The sequence below is a fragment of the Hippopotamus amphibius genome, chromosome 7, assembly GCF_030028045.1.
Source record: "Hippopotamus amphibius kiboko isolate mHipAmp2 chromosome 7, mHipAmp2.hap2, whole genome shotgun sequence".
NCBI classification, from domain to species: domain Eukaryota; kingdom Metazoa; phylum Chordata; class Mammalia; order Artiodactyla; family Hippopotamidae; genus Hippopotamus; species Hippopotamus amphibius.
This window is the reverse complement of record NC_080192.1, coordinates 47,648,419-47,665,198: the sequence shown is the minus strand read 5'-3', so window position 1 is coordinate 47,665,198 and position 16,780 is coordinate 47,648,419. Positions and strand designations below refer to the sequence as shown.

The 16,780-nt window shown below is 34.5% G+C and overlaps 1 protein-coding gene across 4 annotated transcripts in view; it reads left to right on the top strand.

Annotated features, from left to right (window-relative positions):
• CPSF6 (cleavage and polyadenylation specific factor 6) overlaps positions 1-16,576 on the top strand; it is a 30,120-nt gene extending 13,544 nt beyond the window's left edge. The window contains exons 4-11 of one of the 4 annotated variants that reach the window (XM_057740817.1): positions 487-632; positions 1,560-1,733; positions 1,863-1,973; positions 2,417-2,921; positions 5,678-5,793; positions 6,587-6,740; positions 9,412-9,604; positions 16,149-16,576. In XM_057740817.1, coding sequence (XP_057596800.1) covers positions 487-632; positions 1,560-1,733; positions 1,863-1,973; positions 2,417-2,921; positions 5,678-5,793; positions 6,587-6,740; positions 9,412-9,601 — 1,396 coding nt within the window. In that variant the 3' untranslated portion in view covers positions 9,602-9,604; positions 16,149-16,576. The remainder of the gene's footprint in view (positions 1-486; positions 633-1,559; positions 1,734-1,862; positions 1,974-2,416; positions 2,922-5,677; positions 5,794-6,586; positions 6,741-9,411; positions 9,605-16,148) is intronic. The other 3 variants (XM_057740818.1, XM_057740819.1, XM_057740820.1) reach the window with 3 other exon arrangements.
• The last annotated feature ends 204 nt before the right edge of the window (positions 16,577-16,780 follow it).

The window sequence follows — 16,780 nt, the reverse complement described above, 5'->3', positions numbered from 1 at the left end:
TGACGTGCTTGAAGCTTGAAAAGATTACGCTAAGTGAAAAAAAGCCAGTAACAGAGGACCACATCCTGTATAATTCCATTTATATGAATGTCCATAATAGGCAAATCCATAAAGACAGTGCGGATTAGTGGTTCCTTAGGGTTGGAGGATGGAAGGAAATGGAGTGACAGCTAACAGTTATGGGGTTTTTTTGGAGTGACGAAAATGTTCTTAAAGTTGATTGTAGCCATTGTTGTAAAACTCTGAATAAGCTAAAAAACAAAACCAAAAACACCCCACTGAATTCTGTACACTTTAGGTGAGTGAGTAATATGATGTGTTGTTAGAAAAAAAAGTTAAAGATCAAAGTATGAGCTTTGTGTAGTTCTAAGAACTAATTTCCATTTTCTCAGGTAAAGTTGAATTTAGTCCATTTCGTTTTTAATAACAGTAGTAACAGGTAATCCCTCCTCCCTTTCTGCCCACACCCCTTTAAACATCTTTTAGGTTTGCCCTTGTTGGTGTTGGATCTGAAGCATCCTCAAAAAAGTTAATGGATCTGTTGCCTAAAAGAGAACTTCACGGTCAGAATCCTGTTGTAACTCCATGCAATAAACAGTTCCTGAGTCAATTTGAAATGCAGTCCAGGAAAAGTAAGCAACCCGTCAGAGGCTTTTATTAAAAGTTGTGCATTTTACCCAATCTTGCTAGCATTTGTTAGTTGTTATTTTGGAGAAGTCATCTTAATATTTGTTTACTTCATTGGAGAATCCACTTTAGAAAGTCCATGCTTTGAATTTGATTTAAATTACTGATTATGACTGGTCCCATGTACTGGAAACCTACTCCCATCTTTCTCTAGATGTCACAGACCCAACATTATACAACAGTGTGGAAGTTCTATAGCCCTGCCATTCTTGTCCTGTCATTCCCATCCTAAAGAAAGGAAGAAACAACATTCTAATCGTTAGATTGAAGGAAAGTTATGGGGATGTGTGTTATGGTGGGGGAGAAACCACTGATAATCAGAAAGTATTCGTTGATTTTCTGCTTGGCACCAAGGCCTTTCACCGCTTGGTAAGGTGATTATAGAAAAGATTTGCCATTGTACACTTATGAATGTTATCACTGAAAGAGATAAATGGAGGATCATGTAATTAATGGAAATTTAAGTGATCGCTTTTCTTAATGTTCTAGCGCTTTTAAGTGCTAAGTTTTAACTGATGAATGGTACAAAATTTAAATGATTTATACTTACTGAAATTTAGATTTTTGTTGGAGAATTTTGGTCTTGGTTGCTGCAGAGTACTGCTGCAGAGTTATTTTGAAAGTAACTCGTATTTGCTTATTGGAAATACGTTTAAGCCTGGATCTTTTGAGACTTCAAAAGAACTTAAATAGATGTGAATGTATTCCTAAACCGGTACTGCTCATGTAGTTGGGACAGGCCCAGGGCATCTGCAAGTTAGTATATGGTGTAAATGAACTTTGAAATAGAGTTGTTTCTAATATCTAACAGTGGTTACAGATCAGAGAACTATTTTAATAAATGCTATTTATGAGTATTTGGATATTTGCAGCTACACAATCAGGACAAATGTCTGGGGAAGGTAAAGCTGGTCCTCCAGGAGGCAGTTCACGTGCAGCATTTCCACAAGGTGGTAGAGGACGGGGCCGTTTTCCAGGGGCTGTTCCTGGTGGGGACAGATTTCCTGGGCCAGCAGGACCAGGAGGGCCACCTCCACCTTTTCCAGGTAAAATTTTTCTTAAATTACCATGGATAAAATGTGTCTACCTAATACCTCTTTTCCTTTTCTCTCTTTTTCAAGTAATGCATTATTAATGTGACTTACTCTCCTTGTTATGCTATTTTTGGAATCCAGGAAATTTGATCAAGCATCTTGTTAAAGGAACTCGGCCTTTGTTCCTGGAAACTAGGATTCCATGGCATATGGGGCACAGCATAGAGGAAATACCCATTTTTGGCCTAAAAGGTCTTTATTTTTCTCCAAACTTGCTTGACTTATATATAGAATATTTACATCCGTCTTATTTTCTTACCTCTTAAAAAATCCTTTCAAGACCATTTTTCCTTGTTTCACTTTCTAGCTTGGCATCAGAGTAGAATATAAGGTGGGTGATTTCACTGTAAAAAGTGTGTGTACGCTGAAAGATGGAAACTATCTCTAAGCATTGTAATCTATTAAAGTTTTTGTTTCAGTAATTTTTCTAAAGCATAAATTGAGCTAGTTAAATGTGTAAGGATATACTTCACCTTTGTAATTGTTAGTGTAGCATTTACCATATAGGTTTCATTTAAAAAGAAAGAGTCTTGGTCTATGAGTTATGCTTTTAAAAGTATAATTTTTCATGAAGACTAAAATACCTTATTGAAGTGTTTTTTTTTCTCTCTCTCTCTCTCTCCTTTATTCTATAGCTGGACAGACTCCACCACGTCCACCCTTAGGTCCTCCTGGCCCACCTGGTCCACCAGGTCCTCCACCTCCTGGTCAGGTTCTGCCTCCTCCTTTAGCTGGGCCTCCTAATCGAGGAGATCGCCCTCCACCACCAGTTCTTTTTCCTGGACAACCTTTTGGGCAGCCTCCATTGGGTCCGCTTCCTCCTGGTCCTCCACCTCCAGTTCCAGGCTACGGCCCCCCTCCTGGTCCACCACCTCCACAACAGGGACCACCTCCACCTCCAGGCCCCTTTCCACCTCGCCCACCTGGCCCTCTTGGGCCACCCCTTACACTTGCTCCTCCTCCGCATCTTCCTGGACCACCTCCAGGTGCCCCACCGCCAGCTCCACATGTGAACCCGGCTTTCTTTCCTCCACCAACTAACAGCGGCATGCCTACATCAGATAGCCGGGGTCCACCACCAACAGATCCATATGGTCGGCCTCCACCATATGATAGGGGTGACTATGGGCCTCCTGGAAGGTAAGTTAGTATGTGTTTATAAAAGTAGACTTGGTGTATTTAAGCTGCAAAAGATAGTTTTCGCTCTGTCAGTGAAGTTTTTAAAAAATCATTACCTTTTCCCTAGATACATAATTTTCTGTACTGTTTTATCTTAGAAGAAGCAGTATGATATGGTGAAGAACATACTGAACAGGGTTGGGAGTAATCCAGCTCTGGCTCTTACACAGCCATGTGATTTTAGGGCAGGTCACTTTATTTCCATCTGTTTTAAGTTAAAAGAGGTTAATGAAGATAATGTAAATGAACAGATGGAATCCTTAAGCTATTTTTAAGATTTTAAAGTCAGTCTCATTTACCATTGATGACAGTACATAGAATGCTAAAGTCTCTTCACTGTTTAGGAATTAGCTCAGTTTATTAGATAGGTACTATAAATAGTGCCTGTAAATACTACCTAGGAATAATAGTAAATAATAAATATTCATAAATAGTACCTGTCTAATAAATTTATTTTTTTATGAGTCCTGAGTAGCAAAATTACTAGCTTTTAATTAAAATGGGAACATTAAATATTTACAAGCATATTTGGGTAGACAAAGACTTGTAAAACACAGGCTTTATGGAAATTAAAATAGTTAATGGCAATCCTTAGAGAAAAGCTACATGGAAACCACGGTGGAACCAAGTGATCCCTAAGCCCCCCTTTCAAAGTACTTTTAAAGCTATCCATACTCAAATCGTAATCTGGAGAGCTATGTTCTTAATCTCTAAAAACTACTTGAATTTGCCCCCCTTCAATTTCTTTTAAATTTATCATTTGATTTTGTAGTCTTTAACTATCACTGTTGAACTACGAGGGTGGGTCAAAAATTATCTGCACTCAGGTTATATTAAAACTTCTATTGGCCACACTGTCTTATTTCCATTCAAGGCTACTGTCTCCCCAGTCACTGCTGTGCAGGTGTGAATGTGTTACATCAGTTCATTTGAGCAAAAATGGATGTCCCACTGGTGATTTACACGAAAGAGCAGTGTGCAGTTATTCTTTTTTTGTGGTCTGAGGGTGTACCTAGTGCTGTTATTTATCGAAGACTTTATGCACAGTATGGAGAAACTGTTTTGTTGCGAAGAAGTGTGTATGAATGGCTAAAGAAGTTCAAGGAAGGTCGCACAAGTGTTAGCCATCAAGAAGGAGACGGATTCAGTTCTGATGAAGTGAAGACAGCAGTGCATTTGTGGCTCGCAGCTGAGCCTAAAACATTTTTTAATGAGGGAATACGAAAGCTTGTTGACAGATGGACAAAGTGTATTGAAAAGCAAGGAGGTTATGTCGAAAAATGATGTATTTGTCTTTTCTAAAATGAATTAAAATAAATTATACAGCCAGAGTGTGGAGAAGTTTTGACTCACCCTTGTACTCTGTATTTCAGTTTGTCTGGCAGTGTTCTGCAGGGATGAATTTGAGCATCTGCCTAATTCCATACAGTTGCACAGGGCCAGAGAAATACATTTGATGCTGTGAACAAAGTCTCCTGACAGTTATTTATCCATAGAGGTTGTGTCTTTATGTGACTGCCAAAAATGCTTTGTTTTCTTTTGAGAAATGTTATAACTAGGAAGCTAGCACAACTTTTCTTTTGTTCAGCTTAGTTCTAGTGAGCAACTACCTATTAAGTGTTCACTCTGTATGGGGGTGGGTTAGGTGGCCTGGTTTCACAGTTTAAAATTTGAATCTTATGTCCTTTTCCTAACATAGTAGAATTTCTACAGTATCAGTTTTTCTAAAAATACATTTGTGGGTATATATATTTTTGGTTATTGAGTATTTTTAATAGAAAATTGGAGAAAACTGAGTATCTTACATGGGCTATTTTTAGGGGATAAGATGGGTATAAGTCACAGAATTTAATTGAAATGATACATGGATTTTGAACAACTTGTAATTTGGTCAGGCTGTTTATAAAGTTTGAGAATGACAATAATACCTTATAAACATGCAGCAAATTATATTAGCTATTTCCTCATTTCATTGGAATGAACTGCTACTGTTTGCCTCAATTAAACATCCTACCTAGTAACTAATAACTAAGATGGCAAAAAGCTTACCTTTACCTGTACTACACATGTAGTCACAATTTTTTAAAGTTGTCCAGCAGCTTTAGAAAATCTTGAGATTTTATTATTTTTTTCCCAACAAATATTTACAGGTACCGTGAATACCTTTTATTTGCCAGATATTCTTCTAGGGTTTCAGTGGCAAACAAGATAAGTCTAAGATCTTGTCCCTGCTGAAATTATATTAGTCAAACAGACATTTATTATCCTTCTGTTGTGAATTGCGCCCTGCACCTAGAGGATCCAAATATAAATGAAACCAAATTCTGGGCTTTGATGGGGTGATATTTTTTTCAGTCAGCCTTTTTTTGTTTAGATATACATACGTAGTAGAGAGAGAGAGAGAGAGACATCAGAACAATTTATTATATCTGTTTTTGTATAACTCTGAAAAACAGTATATTGTAGTTATGTAAATGTATCATTTTTGGCCTCCAGAAAGTTGAAGTTTCTAAGTTGCTGCTGTATTTCAGCTGAAAGATAAATGGGGTAAGGGAATCTTCCTTAGACCAGCACTGTTCGTAGGAAAAGGAGCATATTTCAGTCTGAAAAAGTACCAGCTCTAAGGCATTTGTCAAAAGCAATTATTTGAATTGCTTTACACTATTATGACTAATTTAGAAAATCTTCTGAGTATGATTTAAGGTTTATTTTTATAGGGAAATGGATACCGCAAGAACGCCATTGAGTGAAGCTGAGTTTGAAGAAATCATGAATAGAAATAGGGCAATCTCAAGCAGTGCTATTTCAAGAGCTGTGTCTGATGCCAGTGCTGGTTTGTATATTTCTTTCTGTATTAATATTTCTTATGTATGTTATTAGAAATGACCTAAGACTTGTAATTACAATCTTGAAGAGAGGTCATGTACATGTAGTTATTTTTATATTTCTAAATCATTATGTAAACTTTATTTAAAATGCATTGACGGGAACTGAATGTCACAGTATAGTAGAAAGACCCCCAATTTAAAAATTTTAGGTGTAAATTTAAATATTAGCCCTGACATTTAATGGCTCAGAGGCCTTAAGGCAGCTCATTTATTCTCATATTTACTAAATGATAATGTGTTTCACACAACTATAATAGTAACAGTGTGTAAACTTCATGTGCATTAAAGCCTTTCCCAGTGGTGAAACTGAAAAAAATTAAGACATTGTCTGTAGTTACTTTATCTTATTTTATTTTAAATATCTTTTTTTAATTTTATTTTTTTTTAAGTATATTAATATTTTTATTTTTGACTGCATTGCGTCTTTGTTGCTGCACACAGACTTTCTCTAGTTGTGGCAAGCAGGGGCTACTCTTCGTTGCAGTGCACGGGCTCTAGGGTGTGCGGGCTTCAGTAGTTGTGATGCATGGGCTTAGTTGCTCCACAGCATGTGGGATCTTCCCAGGGATTGAACCCGTGCCCCCTTCATTGGCAGGCGGATTCTTAACCACTGCGCCACCAGGGAAGTCCCTTTTATTTTAAAGTGCATTCCGTTTGTAAAGTGGTTGCCCCAAATGGTTTGGTGGTATTTTGAAAACAAAATTTATTTGACTTTAGCTTCTCTCCTTCCACTCACAGGTGATTATGGGAGTGCTATTGAGACATTGGTAACTGCAATTTCTTTAATTAAACAATCCAAAGTATCTGCTGATGATCGTTGCAAAGTTCTTATTAGCTCTTTGCAAGATTGCCTTCATGGAATTGAATCCAAGTCTTATGGTTCTGGATCAAGGTAAAACTTTCCTGTCTCATGTTTATTTAAAACTGCTACTTTACAAATAGAAAAAAGTATTGTGTTTGGGACTACATAGGACTTTGATTTTACTTGTTACTGTTTACTCAGCAGCTAGTGTGATTTTGTTGTCATTGTTGTTTAAACCCTAAATCAAATGTCAGGTGTTTGCTTGCTTAGAACCCTTCAAAGGCTTCCAGTTATTCTTAGAATAAGACTGTAAACATTGAAATGCTGTGTAATACAGTCCCTGCCTATCTTTTCAGCCTCACTGTGTACCTCTCCTCTTTGCTCACTATTCTCTAGGCATATTGGTCTCCCTTCTCTTCCTCTTAACACATCAAGCAGTTGCCCACCTCACTGTTTTTGTACTTGGTATTTCTTCTGCTTGCAGCCCTTTTCCCTGGCTCTTCACATAGCTGGCTCCTTATCCTTCATGCCTCAACTCAATCTGACTTGCTAGGAGAGGTCTTCTCCCAGGTTATTCTGTCATGTTTGTTCTCTTTATTTCTTTAATAATAACTACAGTCTATTCTTATTTATTACTAACGCACATTTCACTAGAATACATTGAAAGATGGAAGGGACCTTACCTGTCTTGTTCACTACAGTATTTGTAATGATGAAACAGTGCTTGGTACAGAATAGGTGCTAAATAAATATTTCTTGAACAAGGGAGTTAATAAATGAACGATCTACTTAGGTTTTTTGTTTGTTTATTTATGTATCTTGGCTGCACTGGGTCTTCGTTGCTGTGCACGGGCTTTCTCTAGTTGCAAAGACCTGGGGCTACTATTGTGCTCAGGCTTCTTGTTGCGGTGGCTTCTCTTGTTGTGGAGCATGGACTCTAGGCACATGGGCTTCAGTAATTGTGGCTCTCGGGCTCTAGAGTGCAGGTTCAGTAGTTGTAGCGCATGGGCTTAGTTGCTCCACAGCATGTGGAATCTTCCCGGACCAGGGATTGAACCCATGTCCCCTGCATTGGCAGGTGGATTCTTAACCACTGCGCCACCAGGGAAGTCCCTCTTAGTTTATTTTTAATTAAGCAGCTCCTTTCTTTATTTTTTTTGGTATTACTGCTAACCTTGAGATTTTACGTATTTTTGAAAGGTAGATCTTTAATCTTGACATGATACTTTTAGGTCTTTAGTGTACTTTGGTGGTAGAGTTGTCTTCATTAAGTTAGGAAAAGGAGCTTGTCTTTGTCATGGTCCCCAACTTTGTAATTTTTACCTTTGTGATCCAGTATATGGATGTTTGGATCTGAATAAATTTGTCATAGTGAAAGACTGTATCTTATATAGTCTTTTTCTTTTTTTTTTTAATATTTATTTTTAAATTTTATTTTATTTTTGCCTGTGTTGTATCTTAGTTGTGGCACCCGGGATCTTCCACTGTGGTGCACGGGCTCTGTGGTCGTGGCCTGCATGCTCAGTAGTTGCGGCACACAGGCTTAGTTGCCCCACGGCATGTAGGATCTTAGTTCCCCAACCAGGGATCAAACCCACATTGCCTGCATTGGAAGGCAGATTCTTTTTTTTTTTTTTATTTCATGTAATTTATTGAATACTATACTGAAAGTGAAAAAGAGAATGATCTTATGGGTACAGAAGAGTTATAAGTGTATCGGTTGTTTATCCTTGTGATCACGTAGCTGACTAGGACCTGTGGCTCACTGCCACTGCCCAGCAGGAAGGCAGATTCTTAACCACTGGACCACCAGGGAAAGTCCCCTTACAGTCTTCTTTTACCTTTTTAAGTCCAGAATAATAACTTCTGCCTTGATCACAAGCTTAGCGCTTAATAATGTTTGCTAAGTTGAGCTGTCTGGTGCAGAAATACAAAATAGAGATTAAACTAACAGGCAGTTATTTCCTTATTGTGAATTTCAGAATTTAGACGAATAGGATTTCTAAGGTATATATTTTGGTTAAAGTACCTGTTTTGTTGTTGTTGTTGTTTTTAAAGGCAGTTCATGAAACGTTTCTCTTTATTAAGTAACAATGTGCATGGCATCTCAGTCTTTTCTACCGGTCATGTTTACTAAGTTTCTTCTCTGCTTTCCACTATGTCCCTCAGCACCTCCCCCCCCCCCCCCCCCGCCGAAGCATACATATGTATATATTTCATTAGAAAGGTTCTTAGTGGGGTAACACTCGTGATGAACCAAATTTTGGCTAGTTGTAAATGTAAAATTGATATTTACATATTGGTTTAGGTAACCTTTGTTAATGGGAGGTAATTTCATGTATTTAAGTCTTATTGTATATTGAGTGATTTCGTGAATTTTATGTCTAGAAAACTACCTTCTATATATGTTCATTAGCTTGAAACACAAGTCCTTTGAAATTTTATCTCCTTTACCTTCATGTTTTTCATTCAGTAAATGCTGCGTACCTGTTTTAGGCTACTAGTTATAGTACATGTAATAGATGATATTATGTGTTGCCGTGGTGTGTCTGGTTCCCAGTTTTGGGGTGAATGTTTTTAAAAATGGGATTCCTAGTTCATGCTTGTAGGTGAGTTGGCAAATCATTATTGGCAGTTGAGGATATTTTAGTGTAAACTAGATTTGTCCAAATTATTTTTTGCATTAGGTATTTTTAAACCAAAATATTAAATATCTTTTTAAGCTATCTATGGAGAGCATTAATCCAGTAATTTCTTTTAGAAGACGTGAACGATCAAGAGAAAGGGATCATAGTAGATCACGAGAAAAGAGTCGGCGTCATAAATCCCGCAGTAGAGATCGTCATGATGATTATTACAGAGAGAGAAGCAGAGAACGAGAGAGACACCGGGACCGGGACCGGGACCGGGACCGCGAGCGTGACCGAGAGCGCGAGTATCGTCATCGTTAGAAGGTGGGTATTCCTTGTTCCTGCTGTCTTCAGCATGTGTATTATTAATAGTAATTATAACTCCGAGGCTATTGTTTATACAGTATATACCCACATTTTATATGGTCCAACTACTTGTTCTGAATTTAATCTTCTGGGAACATCTGAGATAAATGACAGGTGAGTAATGACAGGTAAACATTTTGACCTCTTATCCTTGAATATTGTTACTTGCTTGAGTTACAGCTTTTAGGCTTCAGATTGTTAATGGTCCTAAGAAAGCAAGAAAATAATCAAGAGGACTCATTGTCTACTTCTAAAATCTAAAAATTGGAATTCTTTTAATCACATACATAGTTTGCATATGATTTAAAATATAAAATAGAGAGTTAATTCATACTATATATAATATGCTTGGACTTTAAAAAATAAATTTAAAATTTCTCTCCTTGAACTAACTTTATTTATCCCTAAAAATTTTAAAGAAAATCTGATAATAGTTTAAATACAGGAGGTTTCTCAGCATTGAGAAAAAAGTTTTTTTGTTTTTTAGAAAAGACACTTTTCCTGCCATCTGGGTTTTGTTTTTAAAAGAAAAGAAACCGTATTCTTTAATTTGCATAGAAGATAAGAAAGTTACTCAATTAAAATGGATTCAGGGTATTCCATATAGAGAATTTTAAATTGTATCAAATCATACATCCCAGGTTAGAATAACCTTGAAATAATTTTCTTTAATGTTTCATTCATAAACCATAATCATTGTGTCTTTTTTTTCTGTATTTTAAAACTATCTACTGTGTACATTTTTCATAAAGCGGGAAGAGTTGTCTGTTTATACTTCATTTTCACGTGTAATTTTATTTTTATATTTGTGAACAGCATTTATTCATGTGAAAAGTGGGGAGAGGGCACTGTAAGGCTTGTGCATGTGACACAAAGGTTATTCTGTAAACAGATTTTTTTTTCCTTCATATGTTGGTGGCATATCCAAATTAAATTAGGCTAAAACAAACCCCTTATAGGTAATTACTCTTTACATGATTATTTTCCATGAATAAAATTGGGAAATATTGAAAATTCAATTATGGTAATTATTAGTATTTAAATTGTTATGGGCGAAATGAAAGACTTGTATGTAATTCTGTGACAGAATAGCGTTTCTTTAAGTGAAGTAGATATATTTTAGCAAACAAGATCCTTTTTAAGTCATACTACTTAGAAAACAAGCATGTAAGTCTTATTTTTATGGTACACAAATAAGCTGTTACATTATTTACAGTTATAAGGGCTTTTTGAAGTGAAAAGGCAAGTTTTAATACTTTTCCTTACATTTTGAATATGCATCTTGAGTATATATCAAAACCTTAATTTTAAAATAGTTCTCCATGTACTGTATTAAAGAACTTAATATAAATAATTCTCAAAACATTTTAATGAGGCAAAACACTTTTTTATTTTTAAAACTAAGTTTATTGAAATTGATACTGTTTTTGGACATAAGAATTGAATTGTTGTATCATGTAAAACTAACCACTAAATTTTAAGGATGTAGCCCACCGTCTCCTCCCCAAGTTGAATAGATCTGATCCCATCCATGAAAATATTCTCAGTATCTATCAGTTGCTTAAGGTGAATTGTGGCTAACTTATTGAAATGTTTAACATATATCAGCCATTTATTTAAAGTAAGGTACAGGTCCTTCAAGTTATATTTTTATGTAGACTTTGTCAGTTATCAGCAAGCTTCTAGTTACTGAAGTCATGATAATGGAACTTGCATACATTTTCAGTCTTCTCCAAGATATGCCCATTAAGGGCATTCTGAACCAGTTTACCCGAAGTTAATTAACAGGTTTTCTTACTGGTTTTAGTTAAACTATCATAATCAAGTAAACTCCTTCTGAAAAGTCCATTGTTAAGTACTTTGAATTAACTAACATTACATTCCAGTAATGGGTACACCTAACTATATCATGGTTTGAGTTTCATTACATTCAGACATTAACTATGAATTCCTAACTTGCAAACTATTGTTGACATTTTTCCTTAATCACTGATGTGTACCATACCAAAATTCCCATGTTTTGTTTGTACATTAATCAGAATTGAGTTGTAATATTGTTATGTGCCTTCATCCAAACAAAATTTTACATAAGCATTTCCAGTGCAAAAAATTCTGTTATCCTGAAGTATTGTAACTTTGCTATGCCAAATAGTATTTATTGCGGCTGTAGATGTGAATAAATGGGTGGGGACTGGGATTAAATATATCCAAGTGAAAAACTTTTTTAAGCAAATAAAAAATATCTGCACATTTAATCACCATCATAATAAGGTCTATTGACCTTTTTTAGAAGTTTTAAAATATGAGTCCTTTTGAACTTTCGTGTCAATCTTAAATGGGCTAAATGGAATAAGAGTAATTTGGAAGCTAAAGTGAATGTCAGTAGTAAGTCTGTATACAAATAAAACAATAATGTAATCTATTATTAAAGTGATGATGAATGGCTAAAAGGTCAAGTTCTTAATTTAACTGGAAACTTAATGATGTTGGCAAGCTGTTAATGTCTGTCCCATCTAATTTTTTTTGTGTTTGAACTGTTGGTAATGTTAATTGCATTCTCTCATTTAAAAAATGTATTAGTTTTCCTAAAAGCATTTAATATCTAAGTTCAAATATATAATATTTTAATGGGACTATCGGTATTGTAAATTTCAGCATGTAAATACATTGTGCTTCATATTCTGTAATTTCTGCCTCTATTCTCAGACCACTCTGAGCAAAACAAAAGTACTTAGTGGTTTAGGATTGTATAGTTTTTACAGAAATAACTTTATTTTCATAGGTATTTTCTTTTGTGTTCCTCTTATTACTTGTTGGGAACAACCTTACTCAGCAAATTTCTGTTAACAGTTCCACTGTTCTTTGTACACTGAAAGGAAACGAAATGAAATGATTGTTTAAAGTGCTCTTTTATTTGTGCTTTCCCTCTCTCTGACACATGCGTCTTACACTTTCTCAAATGATCGTCCATTCCTTTGGTTAAATTTTAAGCAGTGTGTGGAGTATAGGTTCAGTACTTTCCTTTGCTGTATGAATACTTTTCTCCTATCATAAATATCATGATCTTAGATTTTGTTGTCATTGTACAAGATTTAGGGTGTTTCTCATTCCTTATTCAATTTATAGCTTTGCGTTAATTTGGGAAAAACAAAAAGGCAAAAGAATCAAAAATTCTTTCTTAAATGTTAAGATATTTTATCTCCTTAAGAGTTAGTGTTACTTTGAGTCTTATGTGAAAATTAAATTCTTCTAATTATGTGATGAATGATGCTGGTGGTAATGAGATTTAAAAAATTATTTCTGCAACTCTTGGGTCATGTGACTAATATTGTCCGGCCGTGTGTTTATGATTTCCCCGTATATCCTAACTGCTTCATCTGGATGTGCCAGCTGTCACTTTTTTCACTCTAATTTTCCTTGCTTTTAGTATTATTTGCAAAACCTGTCTGACTACACAGTTATGTTAATTGAAGTGAGAAGAGGATAGGAAGTGATCCCTAGAATGGATGTATAGTGTGTGTTTTGCTCACTGTGGTTTAAGAATATGGTTTTGTTTACAAATGATTAATGTTCCCTGTTTAAAAAAAAAAAAAAAATCAGTGCCAATGTGTCACCTTGATCTCTCACCTTCATCTCAGTGTGAAATTTACTACCATTGTTTTAGTTTGTAAATTAGATTGTTTTGAATAAATAATGATTTGAATGAATAGTTAGCATTGTTTAAAGGAAATCTAATAACCAAAAAAGGAGTAAGGGTGTCATATGCTATCCAGATTTACTAATTTGCCTTGGTGGTAGCATGTTTTAACTCTCATAGTGAAATCTAAATCACACAGCAGCTTATTTTCAAATGTCCATTTTGTCACATTTGGGGGCAAAGATGAGTATTCTTTAACTGTGAAGTTTATTTCTACTATTTAGTGGACTGCCTAGAGCAACAGTCATGTGTATATTTTATAGTGTAATGAAATGCTTTAGTTAAAATGAGGTAAGTACCATCTCCAGAGGTGAAAAGATGAAAGTACAAAATGTCCTGGTAGTGAGGGAGTTTTTTGTAAACAGCTACAATAAACAGGATTTTGTGTAATATGTTCTAGTCAATGCAAGAAGGGATTTTGATTTTAAAAAAAGTTAACTTGTATTTAGATACTTCTATTTCTTTTGCCCACCTCATCTTCATTCTTCTCATTGAGAAATTTTCAGGTAAAAGTGAATTTTATTATACTGAGTAAATAAAAGTATCTCTCTCAAATTATATTACGGTCCTAATTCAGTACATTAAAGTGAAAACCTGTAAAAGAGACATATCTAATATATATTTGGATCTTTTACTTGAAAGATGAATTAACTGATAACAATAAATTTGTTCGGATAAGTTTCTAACAGAAACACTCAATTTGAGTTGTTAGTATTGACTTGCTCTTACATTATCTCAAAATGCAGATGCTTCTCTGTATTGAAATTTTAACTTAGTGGTCACTTTATATACTTCATTAAAGAGCCGTAGATTCCATCTGTCTTAGTTTTTTAAATAACTGTTTACATATATCTTCCTTCTATAACTGATAGCTAAAGCAAGAAATTTTGTGGCTTTGACATTACAGATTTGACCACATGGTATTCTGAAAACATAAGTATTGAATGTATTTGTCACTTCTAAGCTTCTTTTTGGTATCTTTGTTTATGTAGATTTCTACTTAGAAACATGAGACTATAATATGGAATTGAGTTATTGGAAATGGGTTGTATTGCCTTCAAATTTGCTTTTTTTTTTTTTTTTTTTGAGATTGTACGATTTGTATTTCCAAATGGATAAATAAATGTAAAGTGTTTAGAAACAGAAATAAAAACTGTTAGATTACCCCCAGATTTTATGTCTGTATGGTGAAAATCAGAGAATATTAATAGTACAGATCTATCTATAAAGCAAGAGATAAGTGCATTCATCCTAAAGACATGTGTTGTAATTTCACAAACAGGATTCTCTACAGTAGTAAAAAATTCTCTGTTGGAGGATATAAAATTGCAGCATATGCCATATGTTTTTTGGAAGGGTTGGGTATTTTTGTTTTGCTCACTCTGACTTAATTTTTTCCTCATTTATCCCTTCCAGCATGACAAAATAATTAGGGACATAGCATTCTTTTGCAGTAAGATTTATGAATTTCTCATTTAATCTATTTTTTCAGATTAGAACACATGCCTTGTCTCTGTTTAATACCTCAGTACCAGTTTTTTTTTAAGTGTATTGCAAAGTAGTAAAGATAAAATATATGAAAGCTACCTTTCTAGATTTTTTCCATGAAATAATTCCACCAAAAGCTTTATTAGCGTAAGATAAAGTACAATAAAAGGAAACATTAGAAATGGCTTAAGTATCTATTTGAAAAATAGGCAAATAAAAACTAAGTTTTTACTGCTAGGTAGTGGGAATGCATATGTGTACTGATGCTCTTAAGATGCTTATTCCCTAATTGAAGAGGAAAGGACATAAAAGAAAATTTATAGCTGTGACAGAATATTAATTACTCTTAATTGTAGAGCAAAAAGTATTCTTCAGTTACTTTTATGGAAGACTGTCACTAAGCATTTTGCCCTTTTGCCTCTTACGTCATCTTATTGAAACACTCTCTTGGAATTTATATTTTAAATATCTGATATTTCCGTGATCACTTATATCCATGTCAATTGAATGTTTCTTTTGTGAACCTCTACCTGAAGTTTGCATATTTATGTATTCCTGAAATTTTAGTTATCTCATTTATTGGGGGTTTTTTTTCTTTATGTGAGTTTTCAATGAAATTTATCATTGTAGATTGCCATTTAGCTTGTTTTGGCTTAGTTTATATACTACATTAGATATTTCAATATAGGTGGAATAGAGTGACAGTAATGTTATAAATTTGTATATGTAAAGATTTGTATGTGGATGTCGTTATATTTATTTAAATGTGCATACTGAGCTTATATTGTAACATGGAGGACCGCTTGATATATAACATTTACAGAAGTTCCTGTATGCTGTCAAATAAATACAACTAATTTGTAACATAATTTATTGCATTTATATTCAGTTCTCATTTAATTGTTTATGAGTTATATAGAATTTATGTGGGTGAATGAAAAATATTTACATTAAAATCATCCAAGCATTTTTCCATTTATTTTTGTAGTATGCATACTTTAGAAAATGACTTATAAATGTTTCCATCTTCACAGAAACAGTAGCTGCTACATTTTCATTTCTGTTTCGGTCATTAAATTTATAAGGCAATAATATTTAAGAAGAACGAAATCAGAATGTCTTAGTTTTAATCATCACATACATTGGGAGCGTTTCTCCATCACAAAGGCAGCTACTGTTTCAGTTAATTCTTATTTTGTGTTAGAATACGTAACAGTGAAGTAGATGCACGACTTGTGTATGTATAGTTAAGCCAGCGTTTTTCTGTGTATTATGGGGAATAGCAAAATCTACATCATAAATTTTGACACATTACAGCTGAAGGAAGAGGAACACCTTCCAAGACAAAACAGTCTTCATGGGGGAAAAATGACGCTTGTCCAGCAGTTTGCTTCTTGTGATTGAACTGAACCTGTAAGGATTCATGGATAAAATGAACAGGAATAGATCTGAATAAAGCAAATCTGCATAAATGGTAACCAGTAGCTCTACTTTTATTTTTTATGTTGCTTAACTGTTTTATTTGAAGGAAACCTGTGTGATTTAAAAAGTTATAGCTTTTGCAACTTTATTACTGGTTATATACATTTGGCCATTATAATGTGCAAGCAATTGGAAAAAAACGTCAAGTAAATGCTTGTTTTATAGTAGTTTGTTCTTGTTAAAAATGTTCATATGATAATGTCTGTAAACAGCACCACTTTGATTACAATAGATGTAGTGTTGTAATAAACTGTTTAATGGGGCTGATGTGTAAAGCTGTTCAAGTTATTTGATGTTTACACCTCAGGGAAAGTCTTGTGTTCAGCAATATCTAAAGATAATGTTACTATGACATTTATACTGTCCTTTAAAAAAACATTGCAGTAGCGGTTTTGGATATGCATCAATCTAATCTTGCGTTCAGTGAATTAAACATACTAATTAAGTGTCTCTTGCCCTTGATTTTG